The 24,355-nt window shown below is 40.6% G+C and overlaps 1 protein-coding gene across 3 annotated transcripts in view; it reads left to right on the plus strand.

The window, feature by feature from the left end:
• LOC114148577 (cyclic AMP receptor-like protein A) overlaps window positions 1–22,930 on the plus strand; it is a 76,898-nt gene extending 53,968 nt beyond the window's left edge. For 2 of the 3 annotated variants that reach the window (XM_028023948.1, XM_028023949.1), the window contains 2 exons: window positions 5,424–5,571; window positions 20,389–22,930. In XM_028023948.1, coding sequence (XP_027879749.1) covers window positions 5,424–5,571; window positions 20,389–20,559 — 319 coding nt within the window. In that variant the 3' untranslated portion in view covers window positions 20,560–22,930. The remainder of the gene's footprint in view (window positions 1–5,423; window positions 5,572–20,388) is intronic. The other variant, XM_028023950.1, reaches the window with a different exon arrangement.
• Window positions 22,931–24,355: the final 1,425 nt, after the last annotated feature.

Consider the following 24,355-nt stretch of genomic DNA (forward strand, 5'->3'; position numbering starts at 1 on the left):
CTCGCTCCCTCTCTCTCTCTCTCGCCTGCTCTCTTTTTTCCTTTCATTTTGCTCTCCGTCTCTCCCTCGATGGAGGGGAAAAGGCTCTTCGCCTCTAATTGCGGCTGTTCCGTTGCCATGGCGCGTGTTGCTCAGCGCTGCGAGGTGCTGTCTGAGTGGTGTGTGTATGTGTGTGTGCGCACGGCAGGCAGATGATTGCTTGCTGCCAGCTCTCGTTTCCCGGACGCCGATCGTGTTTCTTTGCGGCAGCAGGGAAAAAAAGAGAGAGGGAGGGAGAGAGAGACGCCAGAAATAGCCCCCCTTCACACAGACCCAGTCACTCTCCTCGCTGCGCTGTCAGATACTCACACATGCAGAGGGACGCACACACACGCAAGCACATACACATACACAGCGTTTCCTCTCTTTTCTGATATTTTCCATGCATGCGATCCAGGTTATGCCGTGTGCAGACACCTTCTAGCACACACACGTGCACGCGCCAACACACGCACACTCACACAGGCATTAATGCGTGTTTAGTTCTGTTTGCACACGTCCAACTTCCTCTGCCTGACGGTGAGTGTGAGTGTGTGTGTGCTTCCTTCGTCTCTCCGGAGGTTCTGTGGGGACTCTGATTTATTTCACCTTTAATGGGAAGTGAAATGAATGTGAGCAGCAGCTGGTCTGGTCCTCGGAGATACCGCGGTACGCTAACCCAGAAAACAAGCAGCGTAGCTCTGAAATGGCCCTCACTCTGACAAGCGGCAACACACGCCACTCTACGCTCCATTGGCTGCACTGTTGGTTTTATTTAAAGCCGTGCGCAGACACTCCGTTAACACCCTTACCCGGATTGACGGAAAAGCTGTGGGCTCTCTTTAACAGGTGTATCTCCAATCTCTGCCCATCCAACTTTTTGGGTTTTGCTTTCTCCACTCACAACTTTTTATAAGGGGAGTTGTTGGGAGGTAAACGGAGACAGATTAATAGCAAATAAACCTTGAAACCTCGACGCCGTAAAAGAGGATAAGGGAGGATTATAAGCAGATTTGTGGACGAATCGCTCTAATCATCTGCTGTTCTGTTCTCCCGCAGTTGTCGAAAGGTTTTAAGGGAAAGAACAAGAAGAAGAAGAAGAAGAAAAGCTTCTTCTTGCTAAGCTTAGTTTTACAGTTAGAGTGCCTCTTATTTTTGATTTAAAAAGAAAATACTAAGCTTTTTATACCCCCCTCCCCCACTTCATCAGATTGCTTTATAGATGTTGTCGGCAAAGTTGCAGGGCCCAAAATCCTCAATAAATAGTGCTTGTGTTTTGCAGAGAAGACCTTGGGCTTGAACTAACTCAAGTGCATTACTTCACTTAACATTTCAGTGAAACCTTTTGGCATAATACGTCTCTGTTGGTTTGGTTAACGTGCTTTAAATAATGAGGAAAAAAAAATACGGTGTGACAACATTACCAACAAGTCGAAGCTTGTTGGTAACATTTAGGTTTGATCTTGTGTTGGAAATATTTATCCACTACTCTTTTAAACAGTCTCAAAATAAATGCAATTATGAGGATTGTTGTCTGTAACACACTTCAGAAGAACTTGCAGGTTTTAGTTCTGGACTTTGGTAGATCATTTATATAGCCTTTATAACTTTGATGTTCTCTCGGGGAAGCCATTTTTTGTTCATCTGGATGTGCTTGGAGTGCTTTCTCTACTGAAATATGAATTCCTTTCTTCCCAAAACTGGAAGTGTTCACAATTTCATCCACTTTTGAGGAAAAATATCAATTGCAGCTGAGTAAAAGGAACCCCAGGCCATGACACTGCCACCAACATGTTTCTCTGAACATGTGGTTGTTGTTGTTTTTCTTAGAGCTATTTGTGCCAAATGTTTTTGGAGTTGTGGACCAAAAGTAAAACGCATTCAAGATTTTGACGTTGTTTTCCTGGTAGAATACTGTACCTGCCAGAAATGTCTTTATCTCTTCCTGTGGATTTTTTTTTCTACCCTTGCCCTAACCCAGTTTTTAAAACTATGAGATTGCTTTATTCCTTTGGATCCTATGACTTTAGCTGAAGTTTTGTAATGTATGGAAAGTTGTACTTGGATAGCTGAAGAGATTCTTTAGTCACAACGTAGTTTAGCAACCAGGTTGCTGAACCTTATTTTTGCCCCCAAACAGATTTGTTTCTCATCTAAGATGTTCAGTAAATGTCACTGCATATTTTAGGTAAGATTTCAAAAAGATTTATTTTTATCTCATTTTATCAGGGGTGTTTACACTTTGTAAACTGCCATATGTTGCATCCATGTGTTGCGTAATCAAAATAATTTGAAGTTCTTTTGATCCTATCAACTTTGAGGCTCACAAACAAATGAACTGCAAATTAAAATGTAAAAACTGCGCAGTTTTATGACGTTTGTGGAAAAATGTTTACACGACTGTGCTTTTGTTCTATGCAGTCATTCATTCATGTTAGAAAAGCTTCTGACTAATTGTCCTAACAGACGAGAGCCTCTGCCACCTATAAGTACAGAATATTACACACTGATAAAAGCTCTGCAGAGGCTCCTTTTATGTGACAAGAAAAGCTCTTTTCAGAGGAAAGCTCAGAATTGCCCTTTCCAGTAACTTGCCATGTTTTGTACGCATGTTATTGTGAATATTATAAATTTTGGCAAATTTCCAACTTGCTTATTTCAACTTTTGTGTAACATAATTGCATTTTCTACCATTTTTAAAAACGATTTTCACAATTAACAGTGAGCTTTAATATCTCATCCTTCCATAGTTTGTCTTATCTGTGCCATTGGTGAAAGTAAAGGTTGATCTATTTGATGAATTGTACTGCGATGTTTCCAATATTGCATCATGAGAGTAAATGGCGTTAACATAAGTCTAGTTTTTATTGCTTCAAGTCTCTTAGGATAGACTTGACTTGGGATTTCTAGTATTAAGTTAAGTATTTTAATTTGATTAATTATTTGAATAAGCCTTTGAGATTTTAACCCGTCAAAAACACACATGCGCACAGTTCCACACATGCACCATGCACACACTGTACACTCCCACACAGAAAAAAAAGAATAAGTGTAAGCCATTCACACATTTAATAATTTGTTTATTTTTTCCATTACTCATGCAGCGCTAATTATTGTAGCTCAAAATATGGCAGTACAACAACAAACTAATCTAGCTAATCTTGGCAAAAGTACAGATTGTTTCTTCTTACTCTTTCTTATCTCACCTTGTATGATTTTATTCAAGATTATAAGGGAAAAAAATCACACTTTTGGTGGAACTTCAAGGACTGTCCCAGTGATTGAAGTTTGTGTGCCTCTTCTGATGGGTTTCTGTTTTGAATAGTTTGCATGTTTTAGGATGAAAGGTGTAGGATTCAGTAAGAACCTTTTTGCAAGGCATTATTTGTTTTTAATAAAAAAAACCTTCGCTTCAAAATATCTGCATTTAGTGTTTCTAAAGTTGCTAGATTTCTTAAATTTAATATTGGGAGTAATTGTTGTTCAAATCTCCAGTGCCCTTTTGTTTCCAGAAACATATTTTGGATTTTCTTTGGTAGGTTGGGTTTAAGTCCTGATGTTGGGTTTCTATTCTTGTTTTTACCTTTTGAATAAATAAAAGTATGAATATTGAAGAGGTGTTGGTCATTTCATCCCTTTATCTCAAACTTTTGTAGATTTAGTCATGTAGAAACTGTTTGCTGTTGGGTATGTTGCAGTCTAAACTGTACCCAGTTTCTGTCATATTTCATCATAACCAACTGGCCCAAACAAAAATCAGAACCAATAATACAATACAAAGTTTTCAGTTTCAGTTTTCAGAAAATAAACTGAAATCAAATTAAATAATTAGTGAGATTTGATTAAAAAAAATTTTTGTCCATAGTTCCGGAAAGAACTAATTTAGAAAGAAGAATAAACGTGAAAGCAATAGCGTAAGTACACTGGTATAAAATGGAAATAGGAACAGAATGAAATGACAATTCATCTGTGGGAAATGTGTCTTCCAGTCAAGTCTGAAGTTGTGTCGCAATGAATGATACTGCTGCAGGAAACATTTTGGACGGCATGTGGGCTCAAAACTTGGTGTGCGCACGTTGTGTTTTGTAGCTTTGCTGATGTAATTGCAGCTGCGAGGACTCGTTGTTTGTTCGTGCTCATGTGGTGCTGGTTCCAGAGATGTCACAATGTTTGGCAACACGGTTATGATATGATTCATGGGGAGGATAGTTGAAACACAACAATGGTGTTATTGCCAGAGATTTCATACACACGCAAAAAAAAAAAGAAAATCATTATCACAGAAAAAGGAAACAGATCTTCTTTTCTGGCTGTCAGCCAGTCGAGACGAGTGACTGTAGAGTCTCACGTAACACCTTGTAACCACAATACAACAGTGTTGCTTTTCCGCCAAATGTTTGGTTTGGTGTCTTCCTTCCCCGGCGGGGACGCAGGCGGTCTGAGGATAACTTCCCTGACCCCAGAGGTCAACAGCTGTGGCCACTTAGATCCGGGTGCACACCCAACCCCTGAACAACGGCGCATGCAGGAAATGCCATGAGTCGCACACGGTTTGATTCTCCGGCTAATAGATCAATAAAAGACATTAGTGGCAGGCTAACCCAGCGAGCAGTGCTAATACAGGGTTAATCCAGGGTTAATGGCTGAGCAGCATTGTTCGCGGAGACGGCTATTAGTTCTCCGCAGCATCTCACAATAATGCTTCCCCCCCTTGTCGTACCCCGGCTTCACAGGGACAGAAACACAACTAAAATGTTGGGTGGTGGGGGACAGGCGGGGAAATGTACGCGATCCTTGTCTTTGAAAATGAAAACACACATCAATGGTTAAACACGAACGCGCAGCGGAGACGGAGTGTTTGCAGAGGATAGGTCAAGAAATTAGCGTGTGGTAATGAGAGGAGATGCATCGTTGAAACTGTGGTCTGGAGAGGTGGAAACGGAGCTGAGAGAAAGTGGTGAGAAGGAGAGGAAGCGAGTCGAGCGCTACACATCTCCCCGTCCTTGTAAAGTGCTGCGTGCTGTCGGAGCAGCAGCCAAGAATGTGTCAGCCCAGCCGTCTCACGCTGCCTAATGGGCTCTTAAACGCTGATATAAAGCTCGCTCGCTCTTTCACCCTCCCCTTTTCCCTCTCTTGCTCCTTCTTTTTCTGCCTCCGCCACTTGCTCTCATTACCTCTCGTTCTCACCCTGTCCCTCACTCTGTCACTCACTTGTCCTCTGCCTCGCTTTCTGTTGCTCTATCAGCCTCTTGCTTTTTTTTCCTCGTCCTGTAGCTGTCTTTCTTCTCCTTTAATTACTTCGTCCTCACCTCTTTAGCTCTCCTGCAGGTTGCTTCTTTTATTTAAAACTTTTCAACATTACAACTCAGCACTTCCCTGTGTCATGTCCTGTCCTCCTCCACCAGACTCCATAATGCCTTCTACCCTGAAGATCCTTCGTTCCCTCTCACCCTTTTGCACGTCCTGTCAGCACCTCTCCATGGTTTGGCCAATGCCTTTGTTTTTGGCCTGGATAAGGAGTGGTGGAGTCTGCTGAGCCCAACTGGATTGCAGGTAGAGGAACTGCACACACACAAACATGCTTGTATAGTTTCGTTTTGTAACAATGCTTTGTTGCTACAGAACGCAGGATGTGCACAAAGATGAGCTCCCAAAATGGAGGTCGGTCTGACTAAATGTTGGACCCCTTGTTGTATATACGTCACCCTCAAACTATTTCACATTTAGACATATTTTTTTGTGATTTTGCATATAAAAATCAGAAACTTGTGCTGTGCATTTGTACTCCTCTCATACGCCTAAATCAGATCTGTCTCTTTAAGAAGTTCATGGTCTTTCTGAAACTCCGCCTTCATGTCATCACATCAACATTCATCTTTCAAGCTTTTAGAAACATTCGTCATAGCACAGGACTGATAAGTAGTTCACATTATGAGCTCAGGAGATGTGCAACTCCACCAGGTGTTTGCTAATTGCTGCTGGCTAGTCTGAAGGAACAGAGTGGTGGAGGCACTGGGGAGAGATTAAAGGACTCCTCAGAAATACATGAAAGAATCAAAACAACACTCCAGGTACGTTTTGGATGTGGGAATAACATTATCACATGATATAAATCTAAATAAAGTTAAATACTGCTCCTTTAAGAACAAAGCAAATGAATGTGTTAAAATGGCCTGTTCAAAGTCTGGACCAAAACCTAATTGAGAGTTGGAGATTTATGCTCATGAATGCTTTCCATCCAATCTGACGGAACTTGAGTTATTTTGGAAAGAGGGAATGGCCAGACAGTTCAATCTCAAGGTCAAGCTGCTAGAGTTGGCCTCAAAGACGTGCAACCGTGGTTACAGTGAAACATGACTCTGAAAAGGATTGGCTCAGGTTGGCTGAATAAAAATGAACACAACACTTTATTTGGAAAAGATATTTTTTTTATTTCTTACATTAACAGGGTATGAATACTTGTGCAAAGACATACACCTGTACAGATAAAGAATCACATTTGAACAACGAGGTGGAGTCGTCTTTACTTTACCAAACACGGCTCCTGCAACAATCTGTGTTTCCCTAAAACAAAAATACAAGTTAAAGGGTCACTTATACGATGCATTTTGAATGTGCATCTGCAAAGAGCCAGAACAGGTTTTCTTCAGAGCTTTCTAAGAAGCTTTCTCTCTGCAGGCGTGACAGACAGTATGATTACAAGGCTCCTTAATTTATTGTTTTCTGCAGGTATTCCTGAATGGCTGAAGCATATTTTACATTTTTGCCTTTGCAGACAACGGCAAATTGCACTTGTCGCCTTTTTAACCTTGGCGAGATTCTAAGCGGTGCTTCACATGGCGCCACTCGTTCATTCATTCACACGCTCATTCTGTTCGTGCGGTGCTTTTCTCTTTCTCCCACTCTTTACTCACACATACTAACATGCGTCACATCAATGAGCGCATTGTGAGAAATGTGGAGTTCGGTGTCTAACACAAGGTCTCTCAAACACGTGGGGGAGGGGGAGGATATTTGACACATTTGGAGGAGACCCAGTGTGTATGGGTAGGTGGTCCGAGTCCAGGTTGAATGGAAATCTTTTATTTTTGTTCCTTTCTGGTGCAGTGTTGAGTTACTGATTATTTTTAACACCGGCTTCCGCAAGCATGTGAGTGTAACTTAATCCAAAAACTTAATTTGACTTAAGTGTAAAGAGACGAATGTGACAATGTGTACTTATCTAATCTTTTTAATTAAATGTGCCGATTTAACTCAGTACTGCAGGTCATTTCACACCTATTAATTACCGATTGCAATGTATTTATCTCCCTAATTGCTACCATTCCTTGTGCCTCTGATCGGTCACTTAGCTCAAGTTGCGGTAAATTGCAGTTTTCCTACCTGCCTCTGTATGCATAAAAGCATCGCTACTCTTCAAGCCCCAAACTATCAAAATAAATGAAAGTTTATTTAGCATGGCCAAAACCAGGCTAAATGGTTTTTAGCCTGGTTTTTTGCTAAACCTGTATGTTTAAAAGGTAACATACAGGTTTCATCCTGACTCGTCAGTTCCACGTGTTGACTTGTGGCTAGAATACACAGAGCTGTACTTTGTACTGAAAACCGAAGCTGTCCTAATGCAGAGTGTAATTCAAAACATCACCCACTTATTAATGCAGTCTTATTAGAAAAGGGATGGAAAAATGCAACAGAAACTTAATTCAATTACCAAAAGTTTGTACCTGCTAACTTTATGATTTTTTCCAAGTAATATAAAAAAATAAAATTGCACAAACATTTGCCAATTTAAATGTTTCCATCTCGTTGCATCTGGTGTTGCTGTTTCAAGTAGGATGCCCTGCTATGTTGTGACATTTACTTGAGCATAATAGTGATGCACCTCTGGTTTGGGAGCGTGTTTAACTGAAGCGGAGAAGCAATGTCAGTGGTGTGGTCATATTTTCAGAGAGAGTTGAAAGGATAAGCAAGTACATGTATATGTAAATTCTTCCAAATCTGCATAAATCTGTTCAAATGTAAAACCTAACACATGGCTGTAGATGAAAGGTCAGGGGTCATTAGTTATGAGATTCTGCACCAAGTTTGACAGCAGTCCATCCAGCTGTTGTCAAGACACTTCAGCCATTAGTGGGACTTAATGGTGGTCTTAGCTTAACTGGAAGAAATCGCTGAAGTGGCTGAGAGGAGTAATGTCTCCGATGGAGTTGCTATTGTAGATTCTTTCCGTTTCTGTTGAACAGTTTGACTGATGTTTCGTCAGAGTAGTTATGTCGAACGCATACTAGCATGTGTAAAAATAAAAATTTAAACCTCTAAGTGGGGTTTGCCTTGCACCCGACCCTTGCTTTTTTCTTTTAGGGTCTCCGGTGGCTGCAGTACATGAACGCATGCTGTAGATGACAGACCACGAGACTGAAAGGCTTAATTGTTTTTTGTTTTTGCTCGTACATGCTTCAGTTCCTGTAGCATATCTCGCTGTGATATGCCACAAGCGTCTACCAGGCAGGCTTCTATTGTCAGGAGAAGGAAATGGCACACGGCGCCTTTTAACAGTGGCTGGGTTCTACAAAGTGCTTCACTGCATGATTTTCATTCATTCTTTCACACGTTCCTTCCCACAGTGCTCCTTTCTGGTTTGTGCCGGGATTTTTTTCCCCTTTCTTTCGCACGTTGATGAACACATTGTGAGAAATCCAGAGTTCAGTGTCTGCCCGGTGTCTCGTTAACACCCAGAGAGGCGGAGGGACTCAACAGCAGAGCCTCCTATAGCTGGTCTCTACTCTACCGCCCAAGTGGAAAGCGCTTTACGTTGCCTTCAAACCTCTGTTTTGAGACCGTTGTTGAGTACTGAGATTATTAGTGTTGACTAGTTTTGACTTTAAGCTCTTTAGGGCTCTGTAAATTGGGCCTGTATAATCAGGTGGTCTGCTCAGTGCCTGACTCTTTGCAAGGCTTAACCATTTAATGTTAATAACCGGAAAATTTTACAAAAGCATCCCTGCTGGGTTATTTCTGACCAAGGTTACTGTTTATTCTCTCTGTGAATAACTTTTTAATTCGCTTTAAGGATTAGTGACAGTATCAAAGAAATGATGGCTACTGTTTTGGACGCTATTAATTCCTTGTGGAATATGTAAAAGCTGAACATTAAGAGCACACAGAAACTCTTCCACATGAAAACATGAAACTCATCGCGGTGAAATAAATTTTCAAAGTCACCAATCTCGGTGACTGATAAAGTAATTGTTGAGTTATTGATATTGATTGGCCAGCTTGTAGAGCTGTCATCAATACATTTACTGAAGTGTTTTCTCCCCAGGAGACTTGTAATGGACGGTGTTTGACAGATGTTGATGTGAGCAATTTTCCGACGAGAGAAATATCTTATGGCAACTAATTCAGAGATTTTACGCAAGTGAATCATGAGATGTATCACTCGTAATTTCATTTGAAAATACAATTATTACTTACTGGAAACAAAACTGCCATGCCGTGGTCAATACTCAGGGGAAGTAAGAGAGGTAATTGAAATGTTTTATCAGCTAAACATGGCTAATGACAAAATTTCTTGCGTTTTAAGAATTTTATGACAATCAGGTGTCCACTTTGGGTGCTGCTACTTGAGTTTGCCAAAAGAAATTTGGCATGAAGTAAAGGCTGATCAATGTGACACTGGTGCCAATGAGTGAAAATCAAAACACCCCATGTTAAATGGGGTGCCAGTCATTTTACCGTTTAATAATAATAATAATAATAATTTTTACTTTATTCATCCCAGCAGGGAAATTATTTCGCAGTTACAGCACACGACAGGAGCTGTGTCTGCAGGCAGCCAGCTGAGCCGGCGCCATTTTTTCTAACCTTTTAGAGTTTTGATCATTCCATATCCCAAAAAATGCACTACTAATCTGTGGATGTTTTGTCCTGGATGTTTTGGATGTGTACACTGTTGGCTTGTTTTATATCCATTTTGATAATCAGTGATTTGAGATAGTTAATATACTTCTTGTGTACTGGGTGTGTATGAGATTTTGATAAGTATTTATAAGCCTCAGATGGCACATACTGTAGGTATTTTGTTTGATCAGTGGTCCTGATCTTGTATAGTAAAAGTTTCGACTAAATCAATCCATCAGATTCGCAGTCGTTTATATTAAGGTGTAACCAGAAAATACTACACATTTAAATTGCATTAAGCAAGGTAATGGAGCATTTTATGAGTATTTTGGGACTGGGAAACAACCAATAAGTAAAGAAATTTAAAAAAAAAAACAAAGACAGGCAGAAATATATTAGGAGATTCTAGCACGCCCAACCAATCTATACAATAGAAGTGCAGTGGGTCCAAGTGTTTTGCCGATCTAGCAGATATGTGAATGTCTAATGTGTACATGACCCAGGAAATAATGTGGAACGCTGCAGTGCTCCGCTACAATTCAGCTGTGAAGAAACCATTTCTCAGTCTTTTGCTTCAGCAGCTGATGCTCCGCGGCTTCCTGCCTGAGAGGAGGGGAACAAACATTGTCTTTGTCAAGTATATGGAGTTTTTCATAATGCTGAAATCCCCTCAGGATTTAGTGTTAATTGTTCCATGTGCATATCATTTTGCTTGTAAAATATTGAATTGTGGCCACTTTTGTGTTGCCTCTCTTCCACAATGTCCATACTTGTGGAGATCACGACGACTGGCGACAGATTCTCCAACCTAGCCTTCATGTTGCTGTTTGTTCGCTAATGTTCTGCAACAAACGTCTGAGGCCTTCACAGGACAGCTATATATAAAATGCATGCCCTTTTTTCCAGATTTTTAGTAGGCAACAAATCTGCAAACCATTTCTTTCCACCCCAAAAATTTTATACTGTTTAATGTTGGTCTATCGTATCAAATTCAAATACAATACATTGAGGCTTGTGGTTGCCAAGTGACAAAATATGAACTGTGCTTTGAATACTTTTGCAAAAGGCTCTGTGTGTGGCTAATATGGCCATTAGCGTTCCTTTAAAAGGAAGTTAGTTCCCTCAATAGGATGCTCATGGTTGATTTGTGGTTTCTTTATCTCTGTCAGCAAATTAAATAGTATAATATAAAAATTCAACTATTAAACCAAAATGACCAATAATGAGACCAAGTAGTGCAATTTCTATGTTTTAGCTTATTCTTTGCAGCTCAGGCATTGCTCCAGATCACAAAAATGCAAAGTGAGAGTTCATCTATTAAATTGACTGAAGATGAATATATAAAGTAAAGACCAGAGTATATACTTTTTTCAAAACGTCGTTGAGAGACTCCTGCTTTTTTAGTATTACGTTTAGCATCATTTCAGAGTTTTGTGTAATGCCTGTCCAGGTTGACTTAAAAAATGAGCTATTATTGTCAGATGTTATTTTTCTTTGCTTCAGAAGAGTAATTGTTAGGGATTCACAGATAGGAACATTTTAATGCAGAACCATTTCCTATTAACACTGCTGTTATGGGAATTTACTAATATTAAATCTTTTTATTAGTCATTAAGAATAACTAATAGACTGCTAAAATAATAATTTATATCAGCATAAATAATTATAATATCAAGATGCAGGATTTACCATCGACTTTGCTGCAAGAATTTCACTGCAGCAGGACCTTATAAAATCCCATTTCAGTCAATAACTTTAAATATTCACCAAATTCTGATGACACAAAGAGGTGATCACATTTTATTTCCATTATATCAAGGACTAAGTCTTTACAGATGTTAACTGCAGTCTGCCTGGGTGGCAAAGGTATTAGCTGCTTATAAGTCACTCATTTTTCCTGTAATCCCTTTTAGGAATCCTGAATACGAGCAGCTCTAATACTTGTAATTTTACCTTAACCAACGTTTTAATTGCTCTCACGCTGGAAAACGATCACCGCCAATAATTGGTACCATGTGTGGCAGCTGTTCGTCTGAGATAATTGCCGCATCTAATACCGAAATCTACTTTTCCTGAGCGAAATTACCAATGTAGGACCTCATTTCCTGTGTAACATTGAGAAATTTAGCTTTTAGGAAAATGTAATGAAGCGAAGCTTATCAGAAATATAATATTGCCGCATTTCAATCCTGAACATCATCGGTTGCATTTCAATAAACACCCCAATCAATAGAGTTCTGCGCACATTTGTCTCAATCTGCAAACATTGACTGTATCTGCAGCTACGAGCTGGAGCTGATATTGAACAACAAGCAAAAAAAAAAAAAAATCCTCTGTGGCCTTGGTTTAGTTGTGCGCAAACACACACGCACGCACGCAAACACACGCCTTCATGCATATTGCCACCTCCTCGGTTTCAGCGGCCACGCTGATAACAGGTCACGAGCTCAGCGTGGAAGAGTGGAATGTGCGGTGTGACCTTCAACCCAAATGTCAGTGTTGCGCTGTGGCGAGCGGGGTGAAAGAGACAGAGAGACAGAGCAGCGAAATTGAATCTCAATGTGTTCGTAAATCACGGGGAAAGCGCTGTTTGTGTGTGTCAGGCAGAAAGAGAGGAAGGCGAGGAAGAAGACGACAGGGAGGGAGGGAGAGGGGAGAGACAGGCGGCGTGTGTGTTCGTGCGCTATCGTGACTAACAGCCGGTTGTTATTCATCTTGGCATGCGGCTCCCAGCAGCCCCCACACATCAGGTGTGAGATTGGCGGGGGAGAGGAGGGGTAGGGGAGAGGAGCGGGTGCTGATGGGGTGACAGCGTCAAAACATTCCTCTCTCAAAGCAGAGAATCTGTGCTTTCCTCCTCCCAGCACCTCCTAACCCAGCCTCATCGTGTTCAAGTACGCTCTCCCTTTAAAATGCCTGCTTTTCTGTATTTTATTTATTTATTTTTTTATCTTTCCTTACTTGAAGGTGTCTTTGTACACAACTCACGCTCCATATGTACATTTTGATAGAGCTGCTGGCTGCAATCTTTTGTCATTTTCATATTGGTACCGACTCGCTCCTGTTCCATCGGAGTGAGCGGAGAAAGCCAATACATATAAGATTTGGGATGTCCCTGCTTTATTATTTTGATTGATTCACAGACACAACAAATAAATTGCTGCCTTGTTAGCAGTTTTGGGTTGACTAAATGACAATAGCATGTAGCAGTAAGTTCCTCACCTAAGTCCCTAAATTTTCTAAGTTTTTCAAGTTTCTCGTTGGCTTTTAGGACAAATACTCCTTTACTCGTTCAGATCGCAATTTAATCCTTAATCTGCAAATGTTCCACACACCCTGGCAATGATCTATAGGCATCTACAAAGAGTAAAGTAAGGGTAAGACCTACTTGCCCTACTTCTGCTTTGCCTTTGCATCTCAGGAGGCTGTGGAACAGTTAAAACTCGAAATTAGATTATCAAAGATTTGTGGTTGACTTCCGTTTGGTTTAAAACAGTGAAACAGACCAACTTGGCACTAATCTATAGTCTTTGTGGTAACTACTGATGTTTACTTCAGGTGGTATCACTTCTATGCAAAATTGAAATAAATGTTCTCAAGGTAGCTACGAAGTGTTGACCTGTTTTCTAACCATAAAATCTAAAAATAAGCTATGTGTACTGTATAAAATACTTTTTAATCCTCCTGCTGTTTTAGTTTGACACTTGGCAAGAGCGCAGAAAATGTAACGGTCGGACAGCGACGAAGCGGGAGGGATGTCCTGTCAGCCCATCAATTTCTGAAAGAAATTGACACACACACACAAAAAATTTGTAAAAGTGCACACAGGGTCAGTGCAACCCCGCCAGACCGCGCACAGAATAAAAAACTTGTTGGGTCTAAATAACGCTGCCTCTTAAGACCACGTGAGGGTTAAATAGCTTCTTACAGCTTTTGTGTCAGTTTCTCAATAACCTAACAATGAGTGTAACTAAACTGTTAAATTTTAAGACTTCTTCCCCCAGTAACTACTTCCATACTGAAGAGTGTTGTGGTCACCATGACCTTGGTCCATTCACTGATTTTGGTCTGGTCAGCATCGTGTGATTACGATCCTTTGCTGATTTTTTTGTGTGCTTCTGGACAAAACATTTTTAATATCAAAGATATGCAAATTTGTGATCTAGTGTGTTGTAGTGTAAGAATCCGCTGGTGTTCGCTTAATCTGCTGCTAAATTGTAAGGCATTTCTGTTTGGTTTAGCGAACCAAAATCCAACCTTTTGTCGTTATACCTTGAAATCTCCAGTCAGGCCATCATAGAGACAAGTTGGGGAGTAGGTGTAAAGCAAGGGACCAATCTTGAGCCAGCTAACGTGACAGTTGTGACTCGTGCTAATGAAATGATCCAGCCTTTAATCCAAAAGGCTCTTGGTTCTCTTTGTTGTCCCTTTTTTTTGTTCTGGGAGTGGTTTCCATGGAGTTGGACTGACACAACTCCTAAAAAATGTTTTTGTAAAGTTTTCATATGGTCCTTCGTGGCAGAGATGTGGTCCAAACTTTTCAGTCTGAAATGAACTTTTGGTGAATGATTACCTCCCCTGCTCTTTCCTCTTGGAATTTATTCTGTAAGGTCAAATCCTTGCAGAGTCCTGGCCACTTAGGCTACAGGGAAGCTATGGAAGGGGTCAGTCTCCCGTGTAACAATTTCTTCTTGCACAGCTCATATCTGCTCTTTTTGTTAGGGTTTCCACTGCAGATGTACTGATATGTGTTGTTAAAGAGGTAAAAAAGTTCAAACGAAACTCACTCGCACCGAATTCACCGCAGCTCGGGAACACAGTGAGGTACTTGAGGAGTACCTCACTGTGTTAGTCACTGTGATGTGTTAGTCTTGTACAGACCAGTACAGTTTGAAACAAGTTAGAAGCTGCAGGCGGAATAATGCTCTCTAATAGCAAATCAAGGAAAATGACAGCCTGTTAGGTCTTGCATGTGTGATTCTCGTGACCATTATGTTGGAGCAAAGTAGCGTGCTTTTTTTATATGCTTTATAGGCCAATCAGAGGTGTGGAGGTCTGTATTGACTGAACGTGTTACGTTTTATGGGAGTTGCATGTCAAGGTACAGGGAAGCTAGTTTACCACAAAAGGTACACATCAGCTGTGTTGACTGTGTTAAACCACCAGTTTCAGGTTCCTCATTTTTCTTATCACCCTTCTTTACATAGTCCCTATTTCTATCCAACATATCCAAATCTCCTCATCAGTGTTGAGTTTTCATGACTGAGAACACCTTAATGATAAGGATCCTTTCTTACCACATTGGAGGTTATATCCTTTTCATCAGGTATATTATCTTATTTGGGGCTTTTTTTTTTTCGGGGTGAACTTTTTAACTGCAATGATTTTTATATCTCGTTTAGATTTCTGGTGGATTTCTCTTGCACATACAGGCTCAAAATTAAACATACAGGCTCAAATACTTTACACCTCCATTAATATTTGTTCATATGCCTCTTATCAAGTTGTAACTCGACTGCACAATTCCTAATTTTTAACGAGATCCTGACATAAACCTGGATATGTGACCACTCCTCTTGGCAGAGTTGATAGAAGTCATTCTAGAAGCTTAATGTGAACCTGCTAAAACTTCTCTTGATATGTGTTTGGGGTAATTATCCTGTTGGAACACTTAAATCTGTCCAAGTTTCAACCATCTTACACCGTGGCGTCTAAACGTTTGGCCATGAGGCCCAAAACATTCTGGTACCAAGCCGGGTTTGAGTTAAAGTTCTTGGATGCTTATATTTAATAGAAAATTAAGATGGCTAAGGAATGAGAAGATTTTATTTGTCAGTGACGATGCCGCCCTCAGTGTGCTGTGGAGCCACATTTTGTACTCCCCTGTTCTAGCTGATGATTTTTGATTAAGTTAAGTAATTTGGAGTTGGTCAGTTTGTGAAACACAATACCACTGGCAATGAAAAAGAACCTCAGCATGATGCTACAACCACCATGCTTAAAAGCTACTGTGGTTTCCTACATTTGAAAGCAGCTTCTCGATCCACGTTGATGCCGAACTGGCGGAACTGGACGGCGACACTGGTGTTCCAGTTCCTACCAGTGACCTTTAATTTCTCTTCATCTGATTGTTGCGGTTTCAATCTGGGGTTTCCAACAGGATGAGAAAATGTTTTCAACTGGATAAAGCCGACTAACATCAAACTTTGCATTGAGCATTTTGACTTTGACATTCTTAAACTCAGAAGTAACACCTAGTTGGTGTAACTACTGGTATTGTTTTATAATGAAGTTTTTGTTTTTTCTTTTCCGCCAGCTAATTAAATATTGGGGGGAGGAGGAAGGGGATGAAGCAAGCACAAGTGATTGCCTTACGATAACAAATAAAATCGCTGTTGAAGGTTGACTGAGGATGATTCCACGAACAGTTGCTTGAGACAATTTGAAGCTCTCTCCAAGCTCACAGTTCATCACAAGATTTAATCATCCAGTATTCCCAATGCTGGGGTCATGTCAGTTCTCTATGAGTACCGAATAACAGGACCCTGGATACCCTCAAATAATGAATGTTTAGCTCTGATAAAATGGGCATTTTCTTCTCTTCTTGTAGCTAAGTTACAAAATCTATCAGTCCTTTTCTAGGTTACTGCAAATATTTCCAAGAATACGCTTTGATCCAGCGGAGTTAGGAGAACAAACCCAAAGTAAATAGTTTGGGCTCAGAAGGGTTTTTTTTTGGACATAGATTATGTCCTGAATCCCAACATTTACTAATACATAGAAAGTCTTTTTCCTTGCACATACTGCCAAAAACAACCCCCACACATTTACCAGATTTAAATCAGGGAACTCTGTTGTCTTCATTAAGCTTCCCAGGTGTTTCGTAGCTTCCCATCAACCAATTAAGGCTACATTATTCTTAATTCCTTGTTCACTGTTCACAAGTGCCCTTAAGAGGATTTACAGACAGTTACGGAAACCCATCCACTTTGTTCTCTTTTTCTATTACGGACAAACCTGGAAACAGATAAGAGGTTGTGGAGATTGTAATCTATTAAATTCCCTTAATTGTAGGTATTTTGTAAGGAAAACAAAACTCAGGATAAAGAGTATTGTAATTTTTTTTAGCAAATGACCTCAGCAAATTTCGTGATTGGAAACTTTTAATATCTCTAATCATCTGAAGCTGAAACCAGCTTTATTTGTCAGTCCAACTAGAGGGAAAACGTATACTGGTTGCAGATCAGATATATTCAAGTAAGCAGATTATTACGGAGTGCATTGATCGATTGATTTCTCTCCTAACTTCTTTGATTAACGTGTTTTTTGTGTTCCTCTCTACTCTGCACCTCTTGCTTTTCTTGTCTTCTACTCTTCCCTCCCATGAGCGGCAGTGGCGGCGTTTTACTCGTCTCCTCTTCCGCCTCGCCTGCTTTCTCTCCGTTCCATACGTCTTCTCTGTTCCCGCTATACCCCGTTAAAGCATCTCTGGCATTTTATCTCTCTCACATTATTTTTCTCTCCCTTTGTGCTGCGTGTCCCTCCCACCTATCCATTCTCCATTTCTCTCTCTCTCTCTTTCTTCCACTCTTTCCCTGATATTGATCTGCATTCTAGCCATACAGCTGAACCGCCTTCGGCTCTGCAATGAGCTCACAACACTTCTGCCTCTGCATGTATGCCAGAATGCATGCAGAGGAGAGCCGCCGAAAACACCCCCTCCGTTCGCCTCAGAGCCGCTGCAAACGTAGCACGCACGTATATAAAAAGTTTATTCCTAGAAGAAGAAGGAAGAAAAAAAAAACAAAAAACGTTTGTCCATGAAGCTATATAAAAAGTCCCAGAACCGCAGCCCGTTTGCGGCTCGACAAGCCAAAAACGGTTTATTTCATTTCCACCTGTCCTTTTTTTTCTCCATATGCCTTTTACGTCCCAGTCACTAAACGCTTGTCGCCGCTCTGCGCCCTGGGTTTACTCATGCAGGGTCTCGCAGCTGCTGGTTTCACGCCATCTTCCAGTGACTGACGACTGGGCCCTTTTATCGCTGCGAGGCTTGAAATTTCAGTCCTACTCTCCCGCATGATCCCTCAGTGGTGGATTGAGTTACTAAATTTCTTTTACTCAGCAGAAACCCTTTTTGTTATCGGGTATCGCTGAAAGACCTTGCTCTTCTGAGAGTACTAAAACACATTAGATTTCCTTTGTCTGACTGCTCCTCTGTAACGACTGTTACTTTAAAAAAAAAAAAAAAGAAAAATGACATGGGGGAAAGAGGGCAGCTCGTTTGCTTCATGCACCTGTATGTATGCATTGCAAACTACATTCTTTAATTGTGATTTGTAAGTGAACAAAGTTTTGAATCTTATATTTCTATTACAGGCAGAAGCAAACGTTAAAGCTGCTGAGGTTAGCTGACTTTAGAAAAGGGAACAAAGTCCATCATCTTAGTCATATTGGACGAAATTTGAGTAATGTTCTGTTTTTATTTGAGATCCTGAAATTACTAATCTGTTACGTCACAAAACATTCCCAAAAGAGGTAGTCGGGTTGTTTTTTAATGCAGGAACATTATGAGTTGTTAGTATCTTAGCTGCTGCAGATGATCTCAGTTTGAATAATGTGAAATTAAAACCATACAGGAGAGTGAGTTAGAGCCAGACCAGCTCCTAAAGCTGGCTTCTCGCTTTTTTTTTTTTTTTGACAGCTTCAACATAATGTGGTTGGTCTGATTTCCTTTACTGTTTGGGGGGGAGGGAGGAGTTATTGATGGAGCTCCTCCTTTGTTGTATTTTTGACGTTGGTCAATTCAAGGAGCAATAACCCATATCTAGGCAACAAAGAGGAAGGTTGAGGGGAGGTACAGCAAAACAGCACTCACAAGATCAATAATAAACCAGTGAAAGAGTTTGAAGTCTGCATGTTTTATTGTAAGTTCATCTAACGTCAGTTTCAAACATTTCACTTCACATGAATAGTATTGCAGAGAAGTTATTGGTGTCATTTCATGTGAAAAACACTTAGCAAAGTTGAATGCGCTAACAATGGCGTGGCAAGAAAAAATTACCATGTGCAAAGTAATGCGATGTGAAAGAGTGAATGTTGTTTTATCATTACAGATATTTTGGTTGTACCTGTCACATTTAGGGGGGGTTGTTGTTTATTTTGAGGGAAAGTTTTGGTTCTTTACCAGAATTATTGTTGCATAATTTTAAAGTACAAGGAAAGCAATACATATTGCTTTCATGTTTTCATGAGGGTTTTTACAGTAAATATCTAAGAAGTATCACTTTAACTTTCATCGAATTCCCCCAAATGAAATCTAGTTCAACAAACCGCCTAGTCACCTAATTATTAAATAGAGTCCCTAATTTAATCTCAGTGTAAACACAGCTGCTCTGTCAAAGTTTAGATCGGAGGTCTGCAACCTTTATCATTGCAAGAACCTTTTAGTCCAGCTAAATAAAACATTAGACCTGTACATGTTACATAATTTTGAAAAAAAGACTCATTATTCTTCTAAAGAAAATTTGTTTTGATGTTTAAAGAACCATCATTTTATTTCTGTTTTTTAGAATTTAAAATAGCATTTTACAACATTTTTGCAATAAAGTGAATGGATACATTTTTCTTTTAGGGTATGTTGATATTTGTGAAAAATGCTGCAAAACATTCTTTATTTTATTTATTTAAATATGCTTAGTATCTGTACGCTCTAATAAAGCTGATTTCTGATTGTGAAAACATACAAAGTTTCAAAACTGATGACAAAAAAGGATTTTAAAAAAAGTATTACAGGTTATTTTAGAGTCATTCTTTTGGGAAATCTACTGCAATTTTTCATTCAAAAACTGAAAAAATTGTTCAACCCTGCATTTATATGTTAAAACAGTCGGTTCTTTAACACTTTTTCCCAAAGATGTTAAGAGCACGACGGTGGCAGCAACATGCTGTGGGGAGTATTTTCCCAGATATTAGAGAGACAGATCAATGCATTGATCTAGAATGTTTTAATAGCCCAGTTGAAGTTCAAATGAGAAATCTGCGGGTCTGAAAATTGATTTTTATTTGTAAAACGTTTAGAAAGCTGTGTAACAATATCCTTCCACTTCACAGTTTATCACTACTTTGTGTTGATCTATCTCAGAAAAAAACCAACACTAAAATACGTCAAGGTCGGCGGTTGTGAAAAGAAAAAATGGGAAAAAGTGGAAGGGGTATCAAAACCTGTGCAAGGCGTTGTTGGGAAATGTCCAGAATGGAAACAGGAAAAGAGGCTTTTTTGAAGTTAACCATCTAAACCAGGGCAAATAGGGACAACTAATTCAAATCTCTGTGTGTGTGTGTGTGTGTGTGTGTGTGTGTGTGTGTGTGTGTGTGTGTGTGTGTGTGTGTGTGTGTGTGTGTGTGTGTGTGTGTGTGTGTGTGTGTGTGTGTGTGTGTGCGTGTGTGTGTTTGTGTCTGCTTTCTCAGCTGGCTCTGCAGTCACGGCTCTGCGACCGAACGCGAATCGGAGAGTACTACCCCGGGGCGGTGCGCTACACACAGGCAGACCTTATCGACCCGAGCGATGACGACGACGACGACGACACCAACGTGCTCTTCTACTCGCCTGACATGACCCTGAAAGATCGAGGTCCTTGAGAGAGAGGAAGAAGGGAGACAAAAGAGCTGGAGGGAAGAAGCACAAAGGAGGGTCAGAGCCAGAGAGAACCACGCCGGATTAGAAACTGAGAGGGAAAAAAGAAAAAGGGGGAAAAAAAAAAAAAACGAGGTAGGGAGGGAATGGAAGAGAAGATTGTGGGGACGGTCAGGCAGATAGAAGCCGGAGATGAGCTGTCAGGTTCCATTATTAATCCCCATCCTTTACTATTTAATATCCTTAAGACACCCTCCGCACACACACAGAGCAGAGCTCCATTTCTGTGCAACACGACTATCTGAGAGCTCTAAAGATCAGCCTAATGTTAAAGGCATCTGCTGCATCCCAAAAGGACTCTGGAAAGATTTACCTCCCCGAACCCTCTGTTTTCCACCGCATTCTGCAGCATTTTAGCATGCCAGAACAAAAAAGACAAGGGGAAAAAAAAAGAAAAGAAGAAGAAAAAAAAAACACAAGGCACTGCTGAAAGGCAATCATAACAAGGTGCTTCTTAAGCACTCGCAGCAATCACCTTTTCAGTTCCCCACAGGAAATGAGTTGAAAGGCAGGCCTTTAAAAATCACCCTGTGTGTCAGCGTCTCACTCTGCCATTAGATTGATCCCGGTACTACATAATTTTCCTGCCAATAAGGAGAAGGTGGGTGTACAGTGGAAATACAAAAAGAAAAAGATGGGGGGGGAGGGGTTAAAAACAGTCGAAGTGAGTCAAAATTGGGGAAAAACAAGTCCTGAAGCAACGGGCTCTCTCCTCAGTCAGTATTAGTTTTCAGGCTGTCGCTCTGCCTCGAACATTGCAAGTTCTGCACAAGTGTTCCTTTGAGTTTGTATTTTTGATGAAATGCTACATTTTTGATATACTGTTTTTTTTTTTATTACAAATCGACGTACTGTATATGTTTGAATGCACTATCTATTTTTATACTTTTGTCTTCTGAACGCAAAGCCTTATTTACAAACTCTATTTTAGTCAATTCAACACGCTGAAAAGTTTACGTACATGAGTCGTGGGCATGAAGTTCATGTTGATTTCAGGCTTTTGATGATGTCTTAAAATCAACACCCACTTGTATTTGGCTAAATGTTCTTTAGCAAGTTTCAGTAAAACCAGGAACAAGCCGACAGCGTAACTCGATCTGGATATTTGACCGCTCTTCTTATCAGAAACTGCGGAGCTCATTTGAATTGGTTCATATCCTGGCACAGACTTTGCTTTAAAATATTTTTAACAGGCTTAGTGTCTCGGCCATCCAAGAAGCTTAACGTTGGCCAGAGTTTTTTTTTTTTTTTTTTCATTTCAACACCCAACTGTGTCAAACACCTGCTCACAGTTACAACCAAGAACGAATAAAGGTGAGGTCTTCAAATTGCAAAATTATATACCGGTGGCACTCCGAGGGTCTTTCTTCACTTCCGTAGGTACTGGCATGTTGCACAAAAATGACTGGGAGGATATAAATGAAGAAATCACTTTGAAATCTTCATCTTAAATAGTTAGATGGTTGAAATTTGGACTCAATTGGTTCTGAGCGAATGGACAAAGAAGGCTAACATTAAGGTTCTGGAATACTCTCAACTTCAACCCCTATAAAAGGTTTATACATTAAAAAAAAAAAGTCTGTTACAGGAAAACAAAAATATTCAACAGAGCACGACTAATTCTGACAAGAACGATGGTCAAAGATCCGTCCAGAATGATACCAGAGGCTTGTTAATGGCTCCAAAAGTCTGTGGTTTCTCTGCTGCAAATATATGCATTTCACCTTATGTGTATATATATATATATATATATGATTTTGAACCTTTGTGAATTACAAAAATTCTCCATTTTAATTCAAATTATCCATATTCCACATTGCAAAATCCTTCCACCACGAGGAACCCCCCCCCCCCCAAAAAAAAAAAAAAAAACGGTGCTAAAGCATCAGTAAGAGCCCAAAGTAATGCCGTCCATACAGATGAGTGTATGCAAACGTCCGACCAGTGCTGCGCACGCTCCTGTTTGTTTCTAGGGTCGCAACACATCAGCAGGAGGTGACACACCAGACACCTGCTGCCTTTGTCAGCTGAGCCGGCAGAGCCGAGGTGTGATTGGCAGGATAATGGAGCCAATTTATATTCAAGCACAGCCCATTTGCCAATATCTGGGTGATCTCATTATTATCTGTGTACTCTGCCGACAGTCGGATGCCTTTTCTTAGAAGTTTGAGAAGATAAACAGTCACTGGAGTTTCTGAACTTTTCTGCTGAGCGTTTGCACAACTCACAACGTGGCCCCTATTTTTCTAAGCAGTTGCGTTGGCTTTGGCTTGACTATCACACACTCAAATAAATAAGAGTCATTTCAGAACCAAACTGAGACTGGGCGTGTTTGTTTCATTTTTTATATGGATGCCATTCTTCACTTCCAATCAAATGTCACTGGTTGGCTACAACGCCTTGCAAAGCCTCCGTGGCCCTTGAACACTTTTTTGTCATATCACAACTACTCAGTCAGATTTTATGTGAAGTGTGCAGGGACATCGATTTTCAGCTCTGACCGTTTGCTTATCTTTGTTGTCTCTGCTGAAGAAAAGCATCCCCACACCATGATGCTGCCACCACCATGTGACTGTTTGTTTTTAGTATTCAGCAGGTAGTTCAGCTTTGGTGTTATTGTTAAACATAACTTTGTTGTTGGCCTGTCTTCATGTTTACTTCTATGTTACAGACCCTTAAGATCCTTACTGAGCAGCTACAACTGTTTTTTTTTTTAACACACATATGAATTACTGGACTAGATTTTATTTAGGGGTAACAGAATTAAGGAAGCTGGAAAAATACACCACCATTTTGAAAAACCTTTATCTACAACCCTTTGCAGGTTTTCTTCCAGTTTTGCTCCGATCGGCTTCCAGATTGATTCATTAAACCTTCAATGAGCCTTTAATTTCCCTTTGGGATTGATGGAGTATTCCTGAATTGAATTTCATCTCAGTGATGAAGAAATTCGTCCCCACAGCATGATGCCGCCACCATCATGTCTTACAGTGGGCATGGATGTTGAGAGCGATGCTCTTAGTTTTATGCCACATGTTTTACATATAACGTAAAAGCCGCGAATTTCATTTGTATTAAACGGGGCTTAATTCAAAGACATGCTACATTTTTCAAATTTGTATTCGAAGACGGAAACCAGGCACACACTGTGAAATTTGTGGCTCGAGGGCGCTATGTCTGCGTGTGTCCGTGCGCGCGCGCGCGTGTGTGCTTGAAGACATCTTTTAGGACCGAGGCTGGCTGCTTAAATATTGGACATTAATTATGAGTGGGACCCGACTGGCCCGCGCGTGTCTCCATATATGGCTAACAGGATTTTGATTAATGGAAAATGTGCGCCATGTCCTCCAGGAAAAAAAAAAAATAGGCTTTTACCTCCACGCGCAGCAACACACAGAGCTCTTCCTGTGCATGTCGAGCCCACCTCCCCGTAAACCCCCATGTATATACAGATCACGTGAAATAAGCGAATCTAGCTGTCACGCAGGAGGAATTATTATTCCCCCTCCCCCCACCCCCCCCCCCCCCCCCCCCCTTGTCTTAACGTCGCATGCGCCGTAATTGGATACAATTTAACACCCGCGGCCCACGGGCATGTCGGCAGGCGCGCTGCCTACTATTAGCTCTCCTCGCCTCGCCTCGCCTCGCCACCCTATCATTTGTCAGATCTGTGTTTGTGTGCTCCACGGAGCCGGCCTGCCTTTAATGTGTGAGCGCGCGTGTGTTGTGTGCGGGTGTGTG

The sequence above is a fragment of the Xiphophorus couchianus genome, chromosome 7 (genome assembly GCF_001444195.1).
Source record: "Xiphophorus couchianus chromosome 7, X_couchianus-1.0, whole genome shotgun sequence".
NCBI lineage: Eukaryota > Metazoa > Chordata > Actinopteri > Cyprinodontiformes > Poeciliidae > Xiphophorus > Xiphophorus couchianus.